General features: G+C 46.7%; 1 protein-coding gene across 7 annotated transcripts in view; it reads left to right on the forward strand.

Moving 5' to 3' along the window:
- Positions 1 to 26,424, forward strand: part of PRDM9 (PR/SET domain 9) — a 384,129-nt gene that overhangs the window by 143,727 nt on the left and 213,978 nt on the right. For all 7 annotated transcript variants that reach the window (XM_063942393.1, XM_063942392.1, XM_063942396.1 and 4 more), the window contains one exon: positions 24,314 to 24,476. In XM_063942393.1, coding sequence (XP_063798463.1) covers positions 24,314 to 24,476 — 163 coding nt within the window. The remainder of the gene's footprint in view (positions 1 to 24,313; positions 24,477 to 26,424) is intronic.

A 26,424-nucleotide genomic window follows, 5' to 3' on the forward strand; every position in this document is an offset into this window, starting at 1 on the left:
AGACACCTTTACACATGTGCAGTGTGAGATCGTAGTGCATGCGCAGGGTACATCAGCATAGGGTACAACTCTGAACTAGGCCCTGAGTCTGTATATGTACTGTTTAGACAGTAGTGGAGACCTGAGAAAAAAAAGATTCTGTCAGGATCCACCCTGTCCGGATCCGTCAGGAAGGTCTGCGGACAGATGATCATTTACCTCGGGACAGCGGCTGTAGAAATTCTATGGAAAGGGTTAGCCACTAGGTCATGCATGTCCAAACTGCGGCCCTCCAGCTGTTGAGAAACTACACATCCCAGCATGCCCTGACACAGCTTTAGCATTCTCTGACAGTAAAACTGTGTCAGGGCATGCTGGGATATGTAGTTTTACAACAGCTGGAGGGCCGCAGTTTGGACATGCCTGCACTAGGTAGTTACCAGTGGCTGACAAGAACCGGACTCAGACCGGACTGGAACTGGACTGCAAGTACTGGATTTAACTGAACTGGCAATGGAGCTGTACTAAGACACGGTGTAACTCTGGCTGGACTGGTACTGGTAAGCTTCAGGACATGCAGTTATTGGTAACTGGATCAGCTCTCTAAATACTGTCAGTAGGCTGAGACCTGTAGTTCTCCAGGTAGCACAGGACAGCAGGTATTGCACTGCATGTTGTGATAGCTGGCTGGAATTGGTGGAATAGTAGCTGAATTTACAGTAGTTGAGATTGGGGAGCAATATGACAGTCTCTGGACACTGGAAGATAATGTACAGGATGCATTTACTGACAGAGAACTGGAAATGTACACACTGAATAGTATGCTTTGGAATCAACAGGCAGAATTTTCCGATGTACTCACAGGTGGTGATTAGCTGGGAAGGTGTCATAGCATACGGGGTCACAGACACAGACTCAAGCTCTAGTTTTCTGCAGGCTGGATCTAGAATGCATATCTCCCAACGGTATCCGGACTACAGGTCGACAGCAAAAAGGTCGGCACACCTTATGTCGACATAGACAAAACGTTGGCATGTACAAAAGATCGACCTGAACAAGGTCGACATGAGTTTTCCACAATTTTTTTCTTTTTTTAACCTTTTCATACTTAACGATCCACGTGGACTACGATTGGAACGGTAATCTGTGCCTAACGAAGCGGTAGTGGAGCGAGGCACCTTGCCCGAAGCATGGCGAGCGAAGCGGTGCACTAATTGGGGTTCCCGGTCACTCTACGAAGAAAACGACACCAAAAAAACATTAAAAACTCATGTCGACCTTTTTCCATGTCGACCTTGTTCATGTCGACCTTTTGTACATGTCGGCCTTTTGTCCATGTTGACCTAAGGTGTGTCGACCAATTGGTGCCGACCTAAGGTGTGTCGACCTTTTTGGTGTCGACCTGGAGTCCAAGACCCCTCCCATCATGACCCTCTCCAGGAGGGACAAAATGCTCTACTTCTGGGCTTTTCACTTAATGTATGTATGATTGCCGGCACTTGTTATGAAGAGGATAATGGATAAGAAAGGTGTTTCAGCACAGGTGATGGCAATCATACATTAAGAGGGAAGTCCAGGAGCAGAGCATTCTGTCCCTCCTGGAGAGGGTCATGTTGGGAGGTATGAGAATGTGTTATGGTGCCCATACACTTGTGCGATTGAGCGCGATGCGATATTGCGCTTCGATTTCCATTGAAGCTCCCCGTGCGATAAATCGCATCGAAAGTGCTTTTTTTTGTGCATTCGATGTGCATACAATCATGTGATTTATCGCATGCCCCTTGCGACCAGAAATAGGGTGACCAGAAATGGGTGGAGGGGAGTGTCCAGGAAGTGACCTAAATAACTCACAGATCGCACATCGCAGTACGATAAATCGAATGTGGTAAAAACAGCATGCGATCGCACGTGCGATCTGATAAATATTAAGTGCAGCACATAATATCTTGAGATGCGAGATTCGACCAGTGTGCCCGCGCATCGCATCAGTGGACACATTCAATGTGCATACAATCCTGCGATTTATTGAACCGATGTGGTCGAAATTGAAGGGTTGTACCAGATATCTCACAAGTGTATGGGCATCATTAGACTCAGAGGGTACAGTATATCTAAAGGTGCATACAGACGGAGAGATTTTAACTATGAGAGATTTTGACTGAGCGTTTTCCCTTGAACTGGCAGTAGGAGATTTTGGGGATTTTCTGGGGAGGGTTCCAGGAGAAGCCCCTGTCTGCCACAAGAGCGATCTGTAGCCCATAGGCTACAAAGGGCTACTGCCATCTTCAGATGGTGGTAGCCCTAGAGACCAATATCCGGAATGCTTTGCATTCCGGATATTGGTAAATATGGCAGCAACGCATCACCCATAGAAACCTAAGGGGGACGCGGCTGCGGGCAGCAATGGAGGGATCGCAGCAGGTATCTCCGATACCTACTGCGGTCCCTCCTTCTTACATTCATGTGATACCTAATATTTGCGGCTGACATACTGTAGCCACAAATATACTTTGATAAATGGGTCCCTTATTCACTGGCACAGAACACAAAGTAGACAGGGAATACATAGGGATTGCAAGCCTCTGATAGGTTGCTAACATCAGGTGACATCAGGTGCATTCTGACAGAATCATAACAGGTTCTTTAATAGGATGACCGGACTGGACTCACAAGATGACTGGACTGTAAGTGGGAGGTGACCAGATTGGGACCCCTATTGGGGCCGAACTACAACCAGAAGGCATACCTCCCAACATGACCCTCTCCAGGAGGGACACAATGCTCTGCTTCTGGACTTCCCTCTTAATTTATGATTGCCATCACCTGTTTTGAACAGGATAATGGATAAGAAAGGTGTTTCAGCAGAGGTGATAGCTATCATGAATAAAGAGGGAAGTCCAGGAGCAGAGCATTCTGTCCCTCCTGGAGAGGGTCATGTTGGGTGGTATGAGAAGGTGAGTGCCTATAACTGTATAACAGAAAAACAGAACTCCTCGCAGGTCTAGAGAACAGCAGACAGGAATGCTCTGGTGTCAGGAATGACTGAAGCTGCACGGTTGGAATCACAATTAGGAGAAAGGCCTGCAGCAGTACAGATGTTAAAGCAAAGCTTGAGGCATAGGTGATGCTGCAAGGTGAAAGGAATCCCAGTAAGGAACAGAGAACACAGGAAAACCAAAAGTGGGAGCTGAAGCACTCAACAGAGCTGAGGCCAGGGAGCACAGATAAAGAGAGGATTCCTAACAATGCAACTAATTGATCTGACTTTGCATTGGAGAACAGGTAGGGTTTAAATACTGGAGGCAGTCCTGGGAGCGTATAGGCTGCAGTGATCATGAGGAATAACACAGGTTTTTGGAAAGGTGCAGGAGCAATCACATGATGAGAGTCAAGATGTCTGCGCCCATGCTGAGCTGAGCCTAGTCAACACTGTCAAACTGGAAACAGAGGTAGTGCAGGGAATGGCATGCACAGGGTCATCCAGGAGTCATGGAATGTGCAGAGAACCACAGAGAATGCCAGGATGCCATGTGAAGGAGGTGAACTGATCCAGAAGAGTCGCAGAAGCCTTATTTACTACCTTATGCTAATACGAGTATTCGTTCAACTAATGCGGGGAATCATGCATCTGCAAGCGGAAAAGAGGATTTTGGTACTTACTGATAAATCCATTTCTCTGAATCCTCTAGGGGACACTGGAGTTCCATCTTAGACATTAGGGGTGTGAAGTCTGTGAACCGGAGGTGTGGCACAATCTCAAAAATTTGCATTGACTGCACAGCCGGCTCCGCCCCTTCACGCCCCTCATGCCTCAGTTTCGAAAATTGTACCGAGAGATGAGAGCAAGTACGAGAGCCTATGGCGAAGGAACCGAACCGTGCAACTTGCCCAACAGCATCCAATAACATCCTTAACAGATAACCAACGCTGCTGTACGAACTGTATAAACCAGAACCATATACACTGCAGGATTGACAGCACAGGGGCGGGCGTCCAGTGTCCCCTAGAGGATTCAGAGAAATGGATTTATCGGTAAGTACCAAAATCCTCTTTTCTCTTTCATCCACTAGGGGACACTGGAGTTCCATCTTAGACATTAGGGGACGTCCCAAAGTTCTCCCCCAGGGAGGGAGTGCTGTCTGTTGCCTGCAAAACCAAACGCCCGAAACTGGCCTCTTCAGACGCAAAGGTTTCAAACTTATAAAATTTAGCAAACGTGTGAGCTGAAGACCACGTCGCCGCTCTGCAAAGTTGAGTAGTGGAGACTCCTCTGGCAGCTGCCCAGGAGGCACCCACTGATCTAGTGGTATGTGCACCTGTCCGCACTGGAACCTGTTTCCCACTGGAAATATACGCTTGTCTGATAGCCAGTCTAATCCATCTGGACAGAGACTGTTTAGAAGCCGGCCAACCCTTCTTTGGCCCATCATAAAGTACAAATAAATGATCCGACTTTCGAAATGCTGATGTAACCTGTACGTACACCTTTAAAGCTCGTACTACATCCAATGCCACATCCCCATCTGTTACGCTCTGGAAAGATGGGACCACAATAGGTTGGTTTACATGATAACCTGAAACAACCTTAGGAAGGAAATCTGCTCTTGTACGCAGTTCCGCTCTGTCCTTATGAAAAATCAAAATGGGACTTTTACAAGACAAGGCTCCCAACTCCGAGACCCGTCTTGCCGAAGCTAAGGCTAACAACAACGTCACCTTCCAAGACAAATATTTTAGATCTGTCCGTAGTAATGGCTCAAACAAAGGTGATTTCAAAAATCCTAACACCAAATTCAAGTCCCAAGGTGCCGTGGGTGCTCGAAAAGGGGGCTGTATCCTTAGCACCCCTTGCAAAAAAGTTTGAATTTCTGGCAACAAAGCCAACTTTTGTTGAAACAGAATAGATAAAGCCGACAACTGAACCTTCAGGGATCCCAAACGCAGGCCTAACGCCAAACCTGCTTGAAGGAACAGTAACAATCTGGACAGGTGGAAGGATTTCGAATCCCAACCCCGTTCCTGACACCAGTCTATATACTTCTTCCAAATTCTGTAGTAATGCCTCGCTGTAACTGGCTTTCTAGCCGCAATCATCGTAGGGATGGCTCTTCTTGGTATCCCTCTGTCTCTTAAAATCCTGGTTTCAACAGCCACGCCGTCAAACGCAGTCTGTTCAGGTCTGGGTGAAGAAACGGTCCTTGCGATAGTAGGTCCTCTCTTTGAGGTAACCTCCACGGGTCTTCTGACAGTAATCCCTGCAGGTCCGAGTACCAACTCCTGCGTGGCCAATCTGGTGCGATTAGAATCGCCCACACTCGCTCTCTTTTTAACCTCTTCAGTATCCTTGGTATGAGGGGGAAAGGTGGAAATATGTACACCCTTTCGTAATCCCAAGGAAATGTCAACGCATCGACTCCTTCTGCTGCAGTATCCCTTGTCCTGGATACATATCTGGGCAGCTGATGATTCTGTCTCGATGCCATGAGGTCTATCTGTGGAAGACCCCATCTCCTCACTATCATCTTGAAAATCCGCGGGTGAAGACACCACTCTCCCGGATGCATGTCTTGTCGACTGAGATAGTCTGCCTCCCAGTTTTCTACTCCTGGTATGAATATCGCCGAGAGTATGATGTTTCTCTTTTCTGCCCACAATAGGATCTTTGTTGATTCCTTCAACGCCATCCTGCTCTTTGTTCCCCCTTGACGGTTTATATAAGCCATTGTCGTGACATTGTCCGACTGTATTCTTACATACTGGCCTATGACCAGATCTTCGGCTAATAGGAGTGCGTTGTAAACAGCTCTTAGTTCCAGAATATTTATGGGTAAACTGCTTTCCTGAGACGTCCAACGTCCCTGAAATTGATGGTCCTCCAGGACGGCTCCCCAACCTCTCAGACTGGCATCTGTTGTCAGAATCCTCCAGTCCCATATGCCGAATCTCCTCCCTGCAGCGAGATTCTTGTGTATCAACCACCATGTCAGAGAGATACGTACCTGTGGTTGAAGTTTGATTCTCCGATGAAGTAGCCAGTGTGAACCTGCTCCTTGAGCAATGAGATTCATCTGAAAGGGTCGGGAATGAAGTCTTCTGTACTGAAGAGCTTCGAATGACGCTACCATCTTTCCTAGAAGTTGTACACAGAGATGTAGAGACACAGTTTGTGTCTCCAGTACCTGAGTCACCAATTTCCGTATATCCTGAATCTTGGATTCTGGCAGAAAAATTCTCAATTTCACTGTGTCCAATATAAGCCCTAGGAACTGAATCCGTTGTGCTGGAATGAGGCTGGATTTCTTGAAATTCACAATCCAACCGTGTTGAATCAGGAATTGGTGAGATGTCTGAGCATCCTGTATCAGCTTCTCCCGAGACGAGGCCTTGATTAGGAGATCGTCTAGATAAGGTATTATAGTGATCCCTCTTACTCTCAATTCTGCCACCATGATCGCCATGATCTTCGTGAAGATCCTTGGTGCTGTTGATAGACCGAACGGTAGAGCTCTGAATTGATAATGATCCTTTACCAACGCAAACCGTAGGTAAGCTTGGTGGGGAGACCATATTGGGATATGCAGGTATGCATCCTTTATGTCCATGGATATCATGAACTCCTTGTGCTCTAGACCTGCAATGACCGACTGTATTGATTCCATCTTGAATTTGTAAATTCTTAGAAATTGATTTAAAACTTTTAAATTTAGAATCGGCCTGACTGTTCCGTCTGGTTTTGGCACAACAAAAAGACTGGAATAAAAACCTGATCCTCTCTGAGGGGTAGGAACTGGAACAATAACTTCTGATTGTAGCAATTTCTGAATTGCGGAAAGTAACGCCTTTGTTTTCTGAGGGCACCGAGGTAGTCCTGTCGTAAAAAATTGACTGTGAGGTCTCTCTTGAAACTCCATCTTGTACCCCTGGGAGATTATGCTGTTTATCCAGCTCTCTGGAGAGGTGATGGCCCATCTGTCCTGAAACCTCTCCAGTCGTGCACCCACCAGGGGAGACCCCAGGTGAGCTGGGAGACCGTCATGCCACGGTTTTCTCAGCAGGTTTATCCTGCTTCTTGTACGTTGCCTGTGGCCTGCCTCTACCTCTGCCCCCACGTGCTTGTCCACCAAAACCTCTACCTCGGCCTCGAAAGGACTGAGATCTGAAGGAATTAAACGTTGGTCCCGAATAACCTCTTTTAGCCTGTGGCGCGCTCCTTGTATAAGGAGTAGGAAGGAATGTAGACTTTCCCGCTGTAGCCTGGGAAATCCACTTGTCCAATTCTGGGCCGAAAAGCGTATCACCCGTAAAGGGAATAGCTTCCACCGCCTTCTTAGTGTCAGAATCCCCCTGCCATTCTCTAAGCCATAAGATTCTCCTTGCTGATACGGCCGATGCGGATATGCGTGATGCAATCCTACTAGCATCTTTAGATGCTTGACATAAATATGAAGCTGATTCACGAATGTGTTCCGCCAGATTAGTAATCTCTTCCAAACTATCTTCTTCTTCAATAGCTCGTATAATACGACTGGCCCATTCTCCCATGGCCTTGTTAACCCAAGCACAGATGAGAGTAGGTCTCTGTGCTGCACCTGCCGCTACAAAAATCGACTTTAAGGCCGTGTCAACCTTGCGATCTGAGACCTCCTTCAATGTCGTTACATTAGGTATTGGCAAGATTGTCTTTTTTGATAATCTACCTAGGGAAGCATCCACTACCGGTGGATTTTCCCATTTATCCATTACCCCCTTAGGTAAAAGATACGTTGCCTGAAAACGCTTTGGGAATTGAAATCGCTTATCAGGTTGATTCCAGGCTTCCTCCATCTGATTTTGGAGGGATTTGGGAATAGTAAACACTGCCGCACAAGGTTTCTGGGAATCGAATAAGTCGAATTCCTCAGGTTCTTTAACCTCCTCACCTTTAAAATCCAGTATCTCCTTAACTGCCTCAATTAGGGAATCAATACCTGAGATCGCTGACTCCTCTTCTGTGGGATCAGCCTCCAGGTTAGTTTCAATCAACTCACCCTCCTCCGTATCCAGAAGGAGATTCTCTTCCGTTACCTGAACAACCGGCAGTGGTCTCTTGACTGCCTTGCGTACAATCTTGTCTGGTTGTGCGGTCGGCGTTAATCTAATCAGGAACTCTTCCATTGTCTTTGAGAACCCCGCAGCCCACTCTGATTGCTGCTTGCGTGACTCCGCCATTTCCTTGGATATTCTGTCTGTAAGAACATCCCCCCATGACGTTGATGGAGCACTGTTCCCTGGCTGTGCGCTCTTGTCTATGCAGGATTCGCACACCCCTGTACTGCCAATCCTAGTGCTCTTTTTATCACACTTCGTACACACGTAGCATGTCTTATATGACTTGGTTGCTGCCTTAGACATGATGCTCGTTAGTTAATAATTTAAACAGAACTTTTACTCTCTATACGGGAGAATAAAGCCTGTAATATGACGGGAGTGAAGTGTTTGGAACCGGCTGTAATATGTCTTTTTTTTTTTTTTTTTTTAAATATGCAAATAAAAAAAATTAATAAATATTTCTATATATATATATATATATAAAAAACCAGCCGGTTAGCAGTCCTCACAGACCCAGCTGTCAATCAGCTACAGTGATCGGGCTGTCCACGTACTCCCTGTATTTTCCTCAGGATCTTTTACCAGAAGTCCTTTGAAAATATAAATAATACAAGTAATAGTTATTTTCCACAGGAGATCCTCTCTTAAACTAATATATAAACATTACCAGCAGAGGGAGCCTGAATCCAACCCATACTAAACTTAACCAGTAGATGGTGATATAGTTATAAGCTATACGAGGGGGAGGGTTTAAACTTTACCTCAGGATGGCGCCTAAATGTAAAATTAAAATGGCCGCCACTCCATTTTTATGTAAAGATCGTTATAGTATATGGAGCATCTGAACACAGTTTCCCCTCAGACGCTCTCCCCCTATAGCCGCTTGATAGATCTACCAAACAGATCTCCCTTCCGTCCCCCTACGCGCCGCACCGGGAGCTCTATCTATTCCCCCGTGCGACGCATGTTCTGTGCGGCTATTTCTAGTCGCGCCGCCCGGCGGAGCCCGACGTAGTCATAGCAACCGGAACTGCTCGGCGCTGCCGCTGGGCGCGTACACCCGTTCTACAGAGGAGACGCTACAATCTCAGAGGGGACAGGGAATACTAACTAAGGTAAATATTAGCTTATTATCTAGGGCCCTTATCGACCAGTACTCACTCTGACCAGGCCCCGCCAAGGATCTCCTGCGGAGAGATGCTGATCCCTTCAAAAGGGATCTTTGTCTCTCAGCTACTTCTAGGCTTTTTGTCCCCCTTTTATTAGGTTGACTCAGCCTGCAGCATTAGTTTTATTTATTTTTCTTTCAGGAGCTCCGCTCCTATGTGCTAACACCTCTAGCACAATTTTCGAAACTGAGGCATGAGGGGCGTGAAGGGGCGGAGCCGGCTGTGCAGTCAATGCAAATTTTTGAGATTGTGCCACACCTCCGGTTCACAGACTTCACGCCCCTAATGTCTAAGATGGAACTCCAGTGTCCCCTAGTGGATGAAAGAGAAAGCAGAGCCACCCGTTGATTTTGCACATGCTGATGCAACTGTCATTAATAGTATTGTCACTTGCACAAGCACCATACTAGGTGCAGGAGATACGTCAGAAACAGCCTCCCTTCTCCATACGCACTGAGCTTTTGATACACACCCATGACACTCTGACTGTCACAAATTGTGTAATTAGACCCCTTTAGCCTACTCTTTCACATGTCTGCTGGCCAGGCATGTCAGGATTCCTCTGTAGCTGCGGTCTGGTGCAGCAAAGGCGATGCTATCTTGCCTAAGGTCACTTGAGTAGTTTCAGCCATACACAGTGGCCCTACCCTGCACATGACTTCTCATCTGCTCCCTATTTAAACTGCTCTGTCATATTTACGTTGGGTCTGTTTCAGATGTGGACGCAGTGGCCAATATTTATGTAAGTGGACGAATTATTATCCATTGCGCATGCAGTAAAACGGCAGTGCACACGCAATGCCACTCACGCAAAGGAATAACTTGCAAAGGAAGTGACATGAGCCAGCATTTGGGGGAGGAAACGGGGTGCTTTGATGAAAGTGGATGTGTGTGTGTATATATATATATATATATATATATATATATATACAGTATATATATACTGTGTGTGTGTGTGTGTGTGTGTGTGTGTGTGTATATATATATATATATATATATATATATACTGTGTATATATATATATATATATATATTGTGGCAGGAGAGGTACTTTGCCACCTGTAAGCTATACACAGGGTCCTGGGGGGAGATGGGAAGTGTGGATGGACCAGGTTCCCCTCCATTTGGCCCAGACCAGGTCTTATAGGCTTCTTAGCCCAAGAAGATGCTTCATCAGCCAGCACCTGTGTTTAAAGCAGAGTCTCTCCCATGAGTCAGGGCTCCTGAAGGCAGTTAGTGTCCAGGTGATAGGCCTGCTAGGGACAGTGGGATCCGGAGGACTGGGGCACTAGTGTCAGGATGCCGGGACCTGAACGGTTCCTTATTACTTCAGCGCCGATCCGTGAGCCAATCAGAGCTCGCACCCGCGAGCTCTGATTGGCTCACGGATCGGCGCTGAATTAAACTGAGACACCCGCCGAAGACTGAGGGGAACGAGAGGCGCAGGCTGCACTCTCCTTCCCTCACATGACAGACAGGAGGACAGCGACGGCAGCGGTGAGTAGGGGAGGGGGGCATGTTATACCTGGCACTGGGGGGGCATGTATACCTGGCACTGGGGGCATATCTGGCACAGGGGGGCATATATACCTGGCACTGGGGGCATATCTGGCACAGGGGGGCATATATACCTGGCACTGGGGGATATCTGGCACAGGGGGGCATGTATACCTGGCACTGGGGGCATATCTGGCACAGGGGGGCATATATACCTGGCACTGGGGGCATATCTGGCACAGGGGGGCATATATACCTGGCACTGGGGGATATCTGGCACAGGGGGGCATGTATACCTGGCACTGGGGGCATATCTGGCACAGGGAGGCATATATACCTGGCACTGGGGGATATCTGGCACAGGGGGGCATGTATACCTGGCACTGGGGGATATCTGGCACTGGGGGGGCATGTTATACCTGGCACTGGGGGAAATCTGGCACTGGGGGGGGCATGTTATACCTGGCACTGGGGGATATCTGGCACTGGGGGGGCATGTATACCTGGCACTGGGGGATATCTGGCACTGGGGGGGCATGTATACCTGGCACTGGGGGATATCTGGCACTGGGGGGGCATGTATACCTGGCACTGGGGGATATCTGGCACTGGGGGCATATCTAGCACAGGGGGGCATATATACCTGGCACTGGGGGATATCTGGCACAGGGGGGCATGTATACCTGGCACTGGAGGATATCTGGCACTGGGGGCATATCTGGCACTGTAGGGGCATTTCTGTATCTGGCACGGGGGGCAATGTATATCTGACACAGTGGGGGCATTTGTGTATCTAGCACTGTGGGGCAATGTGTATCTGACACTGTGAGGCAATGTATGGCACTCTGGGGGCATTTCTGTATCTGGCACTGTGGGGCAATGTGTATCTGGCACTGTGGGGCAATGTGCATCTGGCACTGTGGGGCAATGTGCATCTGGCACTGTGGGGCAATGTGTATCTGGCACTCTGGGGACATTTGTGTATCTGGCACTGTGGGGCAATGTGTATCTGGCACTGTGGGGCAATGTGTATCTGGCACTGTGGGGACATTTGTGTATCTGGCACTGTGGGGCAATGTGCATCTGGCACTGTGGGGCAATGTGTATCTGGCACTGTGAGGCAATGTGTATCTGACACTCTGGGGACATTTGTGTATCTGGCACTCTGGGGACATTTGTGTATCTGGCACTGTGGGGCAATGTGTATCTGGCACTGTGGGGTTATATGTATCTGGCACTGTGGGGCAATGTATATCTAGCACTGTGGTGCAACGTGTATCTGACACTATTGGGGTCATACGTGTATCTGCCCCTCCCCCATATGTGTATCACGCCCCCATTTTCATTGGCCACGCCCCATGTGGCATTTGGCCACACCCATTTTTTTGCGCGCGCGCCTTCGGCGCGCGCACACAGTACCCGTGAGACATTTTTTCTACTTGCACCACTGGTTGGGAAACACCCCCTAGGGTGGATAAAGCGCTCACACGCTTGTAAGGGCTCTACCCTCTCCTGAGATGGCCGCCCTTAAGGATCCTGCTGATAGAAAGCAGGAGGGTATCCTAAAATGTATTTACACACATACTGGTGTTATACTGCGACCAGCAATCGCCTCAGCCTGGATGTGCAGTGCTGGGTTGGCGTGGTCGGATTCCCTGACTGAAAATATTGATACCCTAGATAGGGACAGTATATTTTTGCCTATAGAGCATTTAAAAGATGCATTTCTATATATGCGTGATGCACAGCGGAATATTTGCCGACTGGCATCAAGTCTAAGTGCGTTGTCCATTTCTACCAGTAGAGGGTTATGGACACGTCAGTGGTCAGGTGATGCGTATTCCAAACGGCATTTGGAAGTATTGCCTTATTAAGGGGGGGGAGTTATTTGGGGTCGGTCTTTCAGACCTGGTGGCCACGGCAACAGCTGGGAAATCTACGTTTGTACCCCAGGTTGCCTCTCAACATGAGAAGACGCCGTATTATCAGGCGCAGTCTTTTCGTGGACAAGCGGGCAAAAGGTTCCTCATTTCTGCCCCGTGACAGAGGGAGAGGAAAAAGGCTGCAGAAATCAGCCAGTTCCCAGGAACAGAAACCCTCTCCCGCCTCTGCCAAGCCCTCAGTATGACGCTGGGGCTTTACAAGCAGAATCAGGCACGGTGGGGGGCCCGTCTCAATGAATTTCAGCGCGCAGTGGGCTCACTCGCAAGTAGACCCCTGGATCCTTCAGGTGATATCTCAGGGGTACAAATTAGAATTCGAGACGTCTCCCCCTCGCCGTTTCCTAAAGTCGGCTTTACCGATGTCTCCTTCTGACAGGGAGACAGTTTTGGAAGCCATTCACAAGCTGTATTCCCAGCAGGTGATAATCAAGGTACCCCTCCTGCAACAGGGAACGGGGTATTATTCCACACTGTTGTGGTACCGAAGCCGGACAGCTCGGTGAGACCGATTCTAAATCTAAAATCTTTGAACACTTACATACAGAGGTTCAAATTCAAGATTGAGTCACTCAGAGCAGTGATTGCGAACCTGGAAGAAGGGGACTACATGATGTCTCGGGACATCAAGGATGCTTACCTTCATGTCAAAATTTACCCTTCTCATCAAGGGTACCTCAGGTTTATGGTACAGAACTGTCGCTATCAGTTCAGACGCTGCCGTATGGATGGTCCACGGCACCCCGGGTCTTTACCAAGGTAATGGCCGAAATGATGATATTCCTTCGAAGGAAGGGAATTTTAGTTATCCCTTACTTGGACGATTCCCTGATAAGGGTAAGATCCAGGGAACAGTTGGAGGTCGGTGTAGCACTATCTCAGGTAGTGTTGCGGCAGCACGATTGGATTCTAAATATTCCAAAATCGCAGCTGGTTCCGACGACTTGTCTTCTGTTCCTAGGGATGATCCTGGACACAGTCCAGAAAAAGGTGTTTCTCCCGGAGGAGAAATCCAGGGAGTTATCCGAGCTAGTCAGGAACCTCCTAAAACCGAGCCAAGTCTCAGTGCATCAATGCACAAGGGTTCTGGGTAAAATGGGGCTTCCTACGAAGCAATCCCATTCGGCAGATTCCACGCAAGAACTTTCCAGTGGGACCTGCTGGACAAATGGTCCGGGTCGCATCTTCAGATGCATCAGTGGATAACCCTGTCACCAAGGACAAGGGTGTCCCTCCTGTGGTGGTTGCAGAGTGCTCATCTTCTAGAGGGCCGCAGATTCGGCATTCAGGACTGGGTCCTGGTGACCACGGATGCCAGCCTGCGAGGCTGGGGAGCAGTCACACAGGGAAGGAATATCCAGGGCTTATGGTCAAGCCTGGAGACATCACTTCACATAAATATCCTGAAGCTAAGGGCCATTTACAATGCTCTAAGCTTAGCAAGACCTCTGCTTCAAGGTCAGCCGGTGTTGATCCAGTCAGACAACATCACGGCAGTCACCCACGTAAACAGACAGGGTGGCACAAGAAGCAGGAGGGCAATGGCAGAAGCTGCAAGGATTCTTCGCTGGGCGGAAAATCATGTGATAGCACTGTCAGCAGTATTCATTCCGGGAGTGGACAACTGGGAAGCAGACTTCCTCAGCACGACCTCCACCCGGGAGAGTGGGGACTTCACCCAGAAGTCTTCCACATGATTATAAACCGTTGGGAAAAACTCGACAGGTATTGCGCCAGGTCAAGGGACCCTCAGGCAATAGCTGTAGACGCTCTGGTAACACCGTGGGTGTACCAGTCAGTGTATGTGTTCCCTCCTCTGCCTCTCATACCCAAGGTACTGAGATTGATAAGATGGAGAGGAGTAAGCACTATATTCGTGGCTCCGGATTGGCCAAGAAGGACTTGGTAACCGGAACTTCAAGAGATGCTCACGGAGGATCCGTGGCCTCTACCTCTAAGAAGGGACCTGCTCCAGCAAGGACCCTGTCTGTTCCAAGACTTACCGCGGCTGCGTTTGACGGCATGGCGGTTGAACGCCGGATCCTGAAGGAAAAAAGGCATTCCGGATGAAGTCATCCCTATCCTGATCAAAGCCAGGAAGGATGTAACCGCAAAACATTATCACCGCATTTGGCGAAAATATGTTGCGTGGTGCGAGGCCAGTAAGGCCCGACGGAGGAAATTCAACTGGGTCGATTCCTACATTTCCTGCAAACAGGAGTGTCTATGGGCCTGAAATTGGGGTCCATTAAGGTTCAAATTTCGGCCCTGTCAATTTTCTTCCAAAAAGAACTAGCTTCAGTCCCTGAAGTTCAGACGTTTGTAAAAGGGGTACTGCATATACAGCCTCCTTTTGTGCCTCCAGTGGCACTTTGGGATCTCAATGTAGTTTTTGGGTTCCAAAAGTCACATTGGTTTGAACCACTTAAATCTGTGGAGTTAAAATATCTCACATGGAAAGTAGTCATGCTGTTGGCCCTGGCCTGGGCCAGGCGCGTGTCAGAATTGGCGGCTTTATCCTGTAAAAGCCCTTATCTGATTTTCCAATCGGACAGGGCGGAATTGAGGACTCGTCCTCAGTTTCTCCCTAAGGTGGTTTCAGCGTTTCACCTGAACCAACCTATTGTGGTGCCTGCGGCTACTAGGGACTTGGAGGACTCCAAGTTGCTAGACGTTGTCAGGGCCCTGAAAATATATGTTTCCAGGACGGCTGGAGTCAGGAAAACTGACTCGCTGTTTATCCTGTATGCACCCAACAAGCTGGGTGCTCCTGCTTCTAAGCAGACTATTGCTCGCTGGATTTGTAGTACAATTCAGCTTGCACATTCTGTGGCAGGCCTGCCACAGCCAAAAATCTGTAAATGCCCACTCCACAAGGAAGGTGGGCTCATCTTGGGCGGCTGCCCGAGGGGTCTCGGCTTTACAACTTTGCCGAGCAGTTACTTGGTCAGGAGCAAATACGTTTGTAAAATTCTACAAAATTGATACCCTGGCTAAGGAGGACCTGGAGTTCTCTCATTTGGTGCTGCAGAGTCATCCGCACTCTCCCGCCCGTTTGGGAGCTTTGGTATAATCCCCATGGTCCTTACGGAGTCCCCAGCATCCACTTAGGACGTTAGAGAAAATAAGAATTTACTTACCGATAATTCTATTTCTCGTAGTCCGTAGTGGATGCTGGGCGCCTATCCCAAGTGCGGATTGTCTGCAATACTGGTACATAGTTATTGTTACCAAAAAATCGGGTTATTGCTGTAGTGAGCCATCTTTTCTAGAGGCTCCTCTGTTATCATGCTGTTAACTGGGTTCAGATCACAAGTTGTACGGTGTGATTGGTGTGGCTGGTATGAGTCTTACCCGGGATTCAAGATCCTTCCTTATTGTGTACGCTCGTCCGGGCACAGTATCCTAACTGAGGCTTGGAGGAGGGTCATAGGGGGAGGAGCCAGTGCACACCAGATAGTCCTAAAGCTTTCTTTAGATGTGCCCAGTCTCCTGCGGAGCCGCTATTCCCCATGGTCCTTACGGAGTCCCCAGCATCCACTACGGACTACGAGAAATAGAATTATCGGTAAGTAAATTCTTATTTTCCTTTTATTATCATGGATAAATACGTGGCGAAGCCCCAGCGGGGTGGTCGCTGATCCGCACCAGCAAAAACGAAGGAAACCAGGGCCTCGGCCTCTACACACACATGTTCTCCACCTCCCTCACCTAACGCCAATGTCTTGGACGGCGTGATGGACCCTTCTAGATACACGGTGGACGCGGTGGCCAGGGCGCAGGAAATCTCTGATATCCTCTTACCGCTGCTAGATAAGAAACTCGCTGGTCTGAAAGACGCCATTGATTCCACCATGACGCAGCTGAAAGAGCACAGCTCCTGGCTAGATGAGGCCGAACAACGTGTCTCGAACCTGGAAGATGATCTGACAGCGACCTGTTCTGTCGTCGACACTCAAGCGTCCACTATTTCTGCGTTACAGGAAAAGCTTGTGAACTTAGAAAATCGTAATCGTCGAAATAACCTCCGTTTGATTGGCCTATCGGAATCTGTTAAACCTCGGGAGTTGATGTCCCTGGTCTCTGCCTGGCTGCCGACTGAACTGGGTTGCTTGATGGATGGCAAATACATGATGATTGAGCGAGCACACCGAATAGGCCCTGACTTCAAGGCGGATCGCCGCAGACCCCGGCCAGTTATATTTCAATTTCTTAATTACACGGATAAGGTCAAGGTGATGGAAGCATACCGCAAAGCACAGGGCCTCGCCTATCATGGCGATAAGTTACTTTTGTTCCCATACTTTTCGTACAATGTGGCCATGAGAAGGCGGGAATTCTCCCCAGCTTGCAAAATCCTGTTTGAAGAGGGAATCCGTTTCGCCCTGCTTTATCCAGCAAAGCTCCGTGCTCAACACAATGGAAAAACGTACCTGTTCGACACTACTTCAGCGGCCAAGACGTTCGCGGAATCGTTGCGATGTCCGTCCTCGCCAGCCACTAGAGACAAGGACTTATAACGTGTTTCCCATGGACTCAGAGTATAAATCATCCTTCTTATTGATTTCATGTTTGGTAACGTATGGTTGATTACAAATTGCTTTACCATTATGATTATTGCTGCACAGTATATTCGTGGAATAGACTGTTCTTGGGTGTCTCAACCCTTTCTCCTCCCCCCTTTCCCTCTCTTCTTAATCCTGACCCCTTTTCTTCCCCCTCCTCACTATTTGGATATGAATATGTTAATGGTTCACAAAGTGTTCTTTGGACCACTGTTTTGTGTTCAAAAAAAGATATTGAAAAATGGACACGCTACTACATATTGCGTACAACAGTTTTCACTACTGATCACATGGTATAGGTTTATTAGTTTTCTCAATAGTTGGGCCTCCCTACTCACTGGGATAGGGGGAGCCACACGGTTTACTTTGTTAATGTTTTAGGTGTCCGTTAGGACAGGCATTGGTTGATTTTGGTTTGATATGGCGGTATCTTCGGAGTCTAAGACGAGCCTAAAGTTCCTTACCTGGAACGTTGAAAGCTTAAATACTCCGATTAAGCGTAGGAAGATATTACAACACCTTAAGCGTCTACGGCCAGACGTTGCGATGCTGCAAGAGACACACTGGAAATTAGGGGACCCTAATGTCCTGAGGGACAATTGGTTTCGAGACTACAAATCGGCCTCATTTACTTAAAAAAAAAGGGGTGTGGTAATTATATTTCCCAAATCTCTCAGATATACCATATTAGATACCCGTACTGACGAAGAAGGTTGGTTTTTGTTTATAAAACTACAATTAGAAGGGGAACTTTATACCCTTGTGACTTTATATGCACCCAATTCAGAACACAATGCTTTCTTTATGGATCTCTATGTCCGACTTCAGGACTGGGCTGAGGGTAGGCTGATAATTGGGGGAGATTTCAATTCTACACTTCATCCGACTTTAGATAGATCAGATACATTTAGTGGACGAACATATTCTGCACCAGCTGCATTACAATTTCTAGCATCCTCACTTAACTTAGTTGACCCTTGGCGACACCAGCATCCTGTCAGCCGGGATTATACGTTCTATTCACACCCACACGCTACCTCCACTCGGATAGATTATTGGATGCTCTCTGATAACGCTGCTCTCTAGGGTGGGCGACTCTAAAGTAGAAACATAGCCATCTCTGATAACGCACCCACATGGTTCACATTAGCCCTGCAGTCCCCCAAAACAAACTCCTTTAACTGGAGATTTCCCTCTTACTTATACACATACCTGAATTCAAGACCTACTTGGAGACTAATTTCATGCACCACGCTAAAGACTATGCACAACATGTAGATGATATAAACCTCTTTTGGTCTGCCTCCAAGCCGGTGATGAGGGGTTACGTTATTGCATATGTTGCAAATAAGCGTAAGAACCTTAATCAACGGTATCGTGATCTGGGTCTGGCACTCACTACCTCCTATGCACAACTGCTATCCTCTCCAACAGACGATAACCGTAGAATTTATACTGAAACAAAACACCTCTATGACACTTTCTGCACAGAAAGGGCCCAATACGCCCTGGATTTTTGAAAAACACAGATACTTTAAATGGGGTAACAAAGCGGTCAAACTTCTAGCAAATATGGTTAGCAGCCAGCGCCCCACCCCAAATATATTGTCCCTGCACACGGGCCCTCAACTGTCCTCCGATCCAGCAGTTATTGTCAACTCCTTTTTGACCTATTATAAGGAGCTATACACAGCCCCACCGGACGACCCCATTGGAGGTATAGCCTTCCTCCGCTCTGCCAGATCCCCTACACTGACTGATGATGATAGGACTTCCCTCATGGCACCGGTCACTGACTTAGAATTATTCACGGTAGTTAAGCAATTAGCTAACGGCAAATCCCCTGGCCCAGACGGATTAAGCGCAGAATATTATAAACTATTGCTACCTCATGTCACACCCCATCTCCTGTCTCTAATTAATTCTATCTTATCTGGAAATGTTGCCCCTCCCACTTTTAATCAGGCTCGTATGATAATACTACCAAAGCCGGGGAAAGACCCCACCCTAGTTCAGTCATATCGTCCAATATCCCTTCTGAATCAGGACTTTAAGATCCTAAACGCTCTTATGGCAAACAGACTGCAACTCATACTACCCACGATATTACACCCATCCCAGACCTGCTTTGTAAAGGGAAGAACCTCAGTACATAACATTAGACAACTGATAGCAGCATTGACCACATCAGCCCAATCGCCGGGAGGGACATCTCTGCTGGTGAGTTGCGATGCTGATAAAGCATTTGACCGCGTGTCATGGTCACACCTACTGAGAGTACTTCACTGGCAGAGATTTGGAGCTGATTTTGTTAAATTCTTCTGCACCATATATGCCTCCCCAGCCGCATTCCTCACGGTGAATGGAATGAACACTGACACTTTTATGCTGCACAGAGGCACGAGACAGGGATGTCCACTATCCCCGCTTCTATTTGACCTTGCTTTAGACCCACTCATTAGACACTGTCACCTTAATACCAACTGGAGTGGGATCAAAGTTGGTAATCATGACTTTAAGGTCACGGCCTATGCCGATGATTTACTGCTGTACTTTTCGAACCCCCAGGATGCGTTTCCTAGTCTATTATCCCTACTGACAATTTTTTAATCAATTTCCGGGTTTAAGATCAACAAATCAAAAACTGAAGCTCTAGCCCTTCATCCTCGTGCAACTCACAACTGGAACGACCAATTCCCTTTTAGAAGGGCAAACCAGACGATCACATATCTAGGACTCCAAATACCCATTAGCCCAGCTGATCTATACAGATGTAACTTCCCGCGAGTCATTGCACGCACCCTAGCTGACTTCCAGGAATGGAAGCACCTACCCCTCTCCTACCTAGGAAGATGTCAATTGATCAAAATGATCACCTTCCCGAGATTATTGTATCCCATTCAAATGTTACCTTTACTGATATCTGAGACAGACCTGAAAATTCTCAACAGGGCCTTTAGTGAATTTATCTGGGCACATAAAAAACCTAGAATCTCACTATTTAAGTTATGCCAATCGCAAACGTTAGGCGGTGTTAACCTACCCTGCCTCAGAAGCTATATGCTAGCCGCAAATTATCCTTACGCTGTCGATTGGATACATGAGACGGAAGTATTCGCTAACACCGGCTTGGAGCAGGACTTTTGTCCTGAGACCCCTCTAGTTAGCTTACTACACACACGTCCATCCTCCTTTCCTCCTCAGATGCAAAGCAACATCCTACTAATGTCAACTTGCATGGCCTGGAGACAAGCACGTTCTAGGATGGGCGTTTCTAGTCACAACACCACCTTTCTGCCCTTATCACATAATCCAGATTTTTGCAGGACAACTATATACACCACGTTGGTAGCTTTGTCAAACCAAGGCATTAGATTATCGTACCAGTTGATTGATCGAGACACCTATCAGATGTGCGCATACACTACCCTTTGCGAGAGATTTCCACAACTTCTAATCCCACTATTCGTATATTTTCAGATTCGTAGCTACCTCCATAAATCATTAGACACAATGACAGTGAAAGACAAGTCTAACAATCTAGATGTCGTTCTACAAGCAACACCTAGGGTTCACCATTCCACAGCCTTCCTTTATACATTTCTCAAAAAAAACATAGACTGGGATAACACACAATCAGGAATGGCCAAATGGGCGTTGGACTTCCCAACTATTACCACCTCTGTCATGCTTACAGCATTTAATAAAATCAACAAAACTCTCATATCAGCATCATATGCTGAAATGAACTACCAAATATTGCAACGCTCCTATATTACACCGAAATTATGATTCCAAATGGGCACAGCTCCTGACTCTAAATGTTTTAAATGTGGTGCGGCTGAGGCGGATATATATCACTGTTTATGGAGCTGCCCTGAAGTCAGGAAATTCTGGGGTTTGGTACAAATCTTTATTAAAAATAAACTACACATCGACATGGTGGCCTCCCCAGATTGGGCTATCTGGGACATACACTGCCAATCTTACACACCTAAACTGTCCCTTGGCCAGCGCATGCTGTTGACTAAAATAACGGCCGCTGGCAAAAGACTATCCTGTCACAATGGATAGCTACTGATTCATTGTCTCTGGCTTTGTTGTTACCGAGATTATCATACTTATTCCATATGGAGTGGCTTGAAATGTCAATTGATAAAGAATGTAAAATTGAAAAATTCTTTGATATTTGACTTCCTTACGTGCAGATGCTTGATGATGTCATTAAGATCCCCCTTCGACAGGCTATAAAACATACTACCTGGTACAATCTTGAACTGCTTACCCTAGGTCACCCCCCTTTTTAGAAAATGTGAAAACAAAATGACTTGTAACCTTTTCTTCCTTTGCCTGACCAATGATGTTTATTTTTGCGATATACCATGTTGAGTCACTGTTGTTACAATAATCTACTATATACTGTAGTGTATGCTTTCTGTGGATGTCCAATAAAATATTTTGAAAAAACAAAACAAAACTTAACACTTCTATTTTGAAAGTATCCTTACTTTGCAGCATTTGTGTACACACCTGCCTAAAACTTTTGCACAGTAATGTGTGTGTGTGTGTGTGTGTGTGTGTATACACACACACACACACACACACACACACACACACACACACACACACACACACACACACACACACACACACACATTTATTCTTACGAAATACCTTCTGAACAATCCAATAGGAATTGTCTTCCCTGTAGTACTGCAATGTAAATTGCTAATCAGTAATGCAAAGTGATACAACTTAATACAGTACATGTGTGACTCTAATGAATTAATTATTGTCAGAGTAATGAATGAGTATAGTACTAAGGTGGCAGTAGCAACCATAATGTATGTATGTCCAGATTCCAGAGCCAGGTTGATACATAGAGTGCCCACAAATTACTACGGCGAAGGGCCAGATAACAGTGTTGGGTTGGTATACAGGGAATACACAGGTTAGTACAGCAGAAGTCCAGATTCCGGAGCTAGGATGGTACATAGAGAAACCACAAGTTAGTACAGCAGGAGTCCAGATAACGTTGTTCGGTTGGTACACAATAAATACACAGGTTAGTACAGTAGACAGAGACGTAGTCAATAAAGAGTTGGTAACAGGTATCAGATATACAAGTGAGGTTCACACTGTTCCAAGGTATAAAAGGTAATCATAGAGTACTTAGCGCTAATTTAGTTCCAAAGTTATGTAATAGGGGGTATGGATCCAAATCTGGACGACTGTCAAATTCCTCAACACCAGGAGCTGCTTCTCCATCTGCATCCATGAGCAATGGCACTGTAAGCCAAACCAATAACGTCTGGCCAACTTCATGGTGCTTTACATGCCCTATAACTTAAAGAAGCAGTGAACCATCGCTGAATATAGCATATAGATGTGACAGTATCCAGGGCCGTAACTGAAAGTGTGCAAGTGGTGCTGCTACACAGAGCGCAGGTATCTGTTGTCGGCACCATGGCTGCCCCATGTTCCCTGCATTCGGCTTGCAGGGTGCCTAGAATGGCAAGGATCTCTGCTGTAGTGCCAACCAGAGCATCTTTGAGATGCTCCAACCAGGCACTCTGCAGCCACCTAGAGGACACTCCGGGCAATGCTGGAGTTACTGGTGTCAGTGGCCCTGCCCCCTTTGCAATGTAATTGGTCATTCCACAATTGGTCAGAAGGCATGGTTGGTGGCGTGGTCAGCACAGGGCTCAATACGTCCTAGAGGATGCTAATGGTGTCCTGTCAGCCAGAAAGCAGAGCCATGAAACTCTTCAGGAAGTTGGTTCCTACTACTTCCCCCTCAGTCCCACGAAACAGGGAGTCTGTTGCCAGCAGTTCTCCCTGAAAATAAAAAACCTAACATAAGTCTTTTCAGAGAAGCTCAGTAGAGCTCCCCTAGAGTGCATCCAGTCTGCCTGGGCACATTTCTAAAACTGAGGTCTGGAGGAGGGGCATAGAGGGAGGATCCAGTTCACACCCATTGAAAAGTCTTAAGAGTGCCCATGGCTCCTGCGGAACCGTCTATACCCCATGGTCATGAAGTGGACCACAGCACCCTCTACGGACTAGGAGAAAAGGATTTACCGGTAGGTATCAAAATCCTGTTTTAATAATGTAATTGTAATAGCAGGAAACTATATATATATATATATATATATATATAGGTATTGTTCCATTAAATATCAAGGACGCCATGTAAGGATACCATGTATGGGATCAAAATGTTCAGGGTCACATTAGTGATAACTAATTGTTATTGCGAGGATAAAAGTGGTTGCGAGGATATTGTCACATATTGCGACAACAAGTTAATAGCAATACCGGATTCATGTATATTACTGTATGATAATGTGGTGGGTTTGACTGGTCTTAGGGTGGGAACTCAGAGATAAACAACAGTAATCTCAGGACTTAAGCATCACCCACCGTTTGAGCCGACCAATGACCCCCAGTGTACTGGATATGTCCCACCCCCGGACCAATTGAAGAAGAGCATACAGCCACTATTGTACTACATTTTGAACTATTGTTTAAAAGAGCACACTCCTGGCCCAGTGAAAAAAAATCACTTTTTCTCAGAGGTCATCTTGTAAGACGACTGGAGGCCTGGATCCAGGAGCGCTCGCGATTTTAACATATGTATTATTGGTTGTAGCTCTTCTCTGTATATTGTTGTGCCTTTTACCTGTATATTCTCAAGTAAATACTGTTGATGCGTTGGACCACAACATTACATTTAACTACTGGTGTCGCATTCCATTCCTGTTTGGGGTAAAGGGTATTCAGCCACATGCATCGCTATATTGTGCGCATAACGTGTTGGCGTGTATACGCAACTTATATACACAACTTAGCGGTTATATGTATATGATTAGCGGCCGCAGCGGCTCAAACCACAGTGTGCATATGTATTGCTTTCTCTTGAGATTTAATCGAACTTAACACAACCGAATGGCTTTTATTTTTATAGCTAATTTCCTTACTAGTTTTCCTAAAACAAAACAGAAAACTATTCTTTAGTAACATTAAATTGTTTAATGAATGAAATAGACCTAGTAAAGCATTTACTCCTTTGCAGAACAATGAGACAATCCATAATGGAGGAGACAATGATGAGCAGAGTCTTGTAGCTGCTCACTCTGAAAACAAGAATTTAGCAGAAGATGTCATATCTGAATCTGATAATTCTCCTAGTATTGATGAATACCAAAGCGCTGAGAATTCTGGTGTTGAGAATACAAGTGAGTTTCCAAAGCCTTTACGCTGGTATTTTGCAATATACAGTTCTTTTTTTAGTCCTTGTAGCTGCATATCTGCCCAAGTTTGATTTCCCTCATATATCATAAACCCAGTGGCTTATTTCAATGTACTATGTGTTATTAGGTGTTCCAAATATATTTAGCATGCCCATTATTATTATTATTATTATTATTATAATTATTATTATCCTTTGTTTACACCATACTGTATATTATACAGTGCTGTTCATGAAGTGGCTCAGGACACAAATGATATAAAATACAGGTACACCACCGATTTTCCGGCAGCCGATGATCCAGAACCTCTTTTAATCCGGACAATACTGCTTTGTCCAGATTAAAGGGGGTTAGGGACGTCTTTTAATCCGGAACATTTTCTGCGCATGGGCATAACACGCTATACGCGCAATTGTCAGTGGGAACAACTTCCGCAGACACTGCAGGTGACACAGCAAGCATTGGTTGGGTTGTTATGGCGTCCAAGGTCAAAGCAACTACCGCACATGGGCGGAACACACAGCGCGCACAAGTGTCAGTGAGTACCATTTCTGAGGGCACTGCAGGTGAAACAGCAAATATCAGTGGGGCTGTTAATTTCATCCAAGGTCACAGCAAGTACCTGATACCTGTTTTGATTATAAACAGTTTTGCATACACTACTGTGTTTATTCATGATTTAATATTATACCTTAGCATATATTTCACCATTTATTGCTTTAGAAATGTTCTTAAGGTGCAAAATTAGTAAAAAAAAAACAGTTTCCACCGTTAATCCGGCAAAATAGATAAATCGGCACGGCATTGGATGGCGAGGATGCCGGAAAATCGGTGGTGTACCTGTAATATGAAACAGGATGTAAAAACAGTCCTTTTCAAGTAAGCTTACAATTTCCATCTCAGGTTAGGGTTGCGCATGGGGGTCAGGCTGATGACTACTCAGATCTCTCAGCCAGTGATCCAAGGAGTCTGAAATAAGTTGAACTCTCTGTTACTTCAGACTCTTGGCCTTGGGATCACTGGCTGAGAGATCTGGAGTCAACAGGCAGCACCGCCCCCTCTCCGCTATTCAACCTCTCCAGTCTCCAGACCCACCCTGTGGCCCAGCAACATCGTATGAGACTGTCACTGAGAAGATGATGGCCTAGGCCAGGTGGTACCTTTATTGCAACATGGGTGGAGGTGGGTGTCTGCTGGGAAAGGGGGGGAATGATCGATGTGGAGGGAGAAGCAGATGGGAAGTAGATAGGAAGCATTAGATGGGAAGTACTGAGCACATACTGGTATGTGGAGGGAAACGGGAACACATTAATAAAACAACCACTGCCTCTCCCTGTCACCCAATGCTTCTACCTGTCACCAACTGCCTCTCCCTAGTCATCCTCTGCCTCTCCCCCAGTCATCCTCTCTCTATCACCCTGTGCCAGTGGCGGAACTAGCGAGCGGTGGGCCCAGGTGCGACAAAATGCTTTGGGCTCCCCCCCCCTCCCCCATCCCATCCAAGTCCACCCCCTCACCCCTGGAGAGGATCTGGTGAGGGGGACCTGCTCAGGGCCAGAGAAATGGATACCTAGTAACAGTGCCGTAACTAGACATTTTAGCACTGTGTGCAAGAAACGGCATCGGAGCCCCACCCCTGCTTGCAAAACAGGGGCAGTGCACGCCGTAGGTGTGCGCAAAAATACATAGTGGCGTGGCTTCGTGGGGAAGGGGTGTGGCCACAAAATAATACCAATTCATAAAACGGTGCACAGTAGTCTCCATTGTTCAAATTACGTCGCACAGTAGCACCGCACCACTACACCAGGTAGAGACCCTTTTACCCCTTTACGGCGGACAGATTCCCCTTTTTACACATTACAGCAGACAGCGTCCCCTTTTTACACATTACGGCAGACAGCGTCCCCCTTTTCTCTAACGTCCTAAGTGGATG

This window comes from Pseudophryne corroboree, chromosome 10 (assembly GCF_028390025.1).
Source record: "Pseudophryne corroboree isolate aPseCor3 chromosome 10, aPseCor3.hap2, whole genome shotgun sequence".
In the NCBI taxonomy this organism is placed as follows: Eukaryota; Metazoa; Chordata; class Amphibia; order Anura; family Myobatrachidae; genus Pseudophryne; species Pseudophryne corroboree.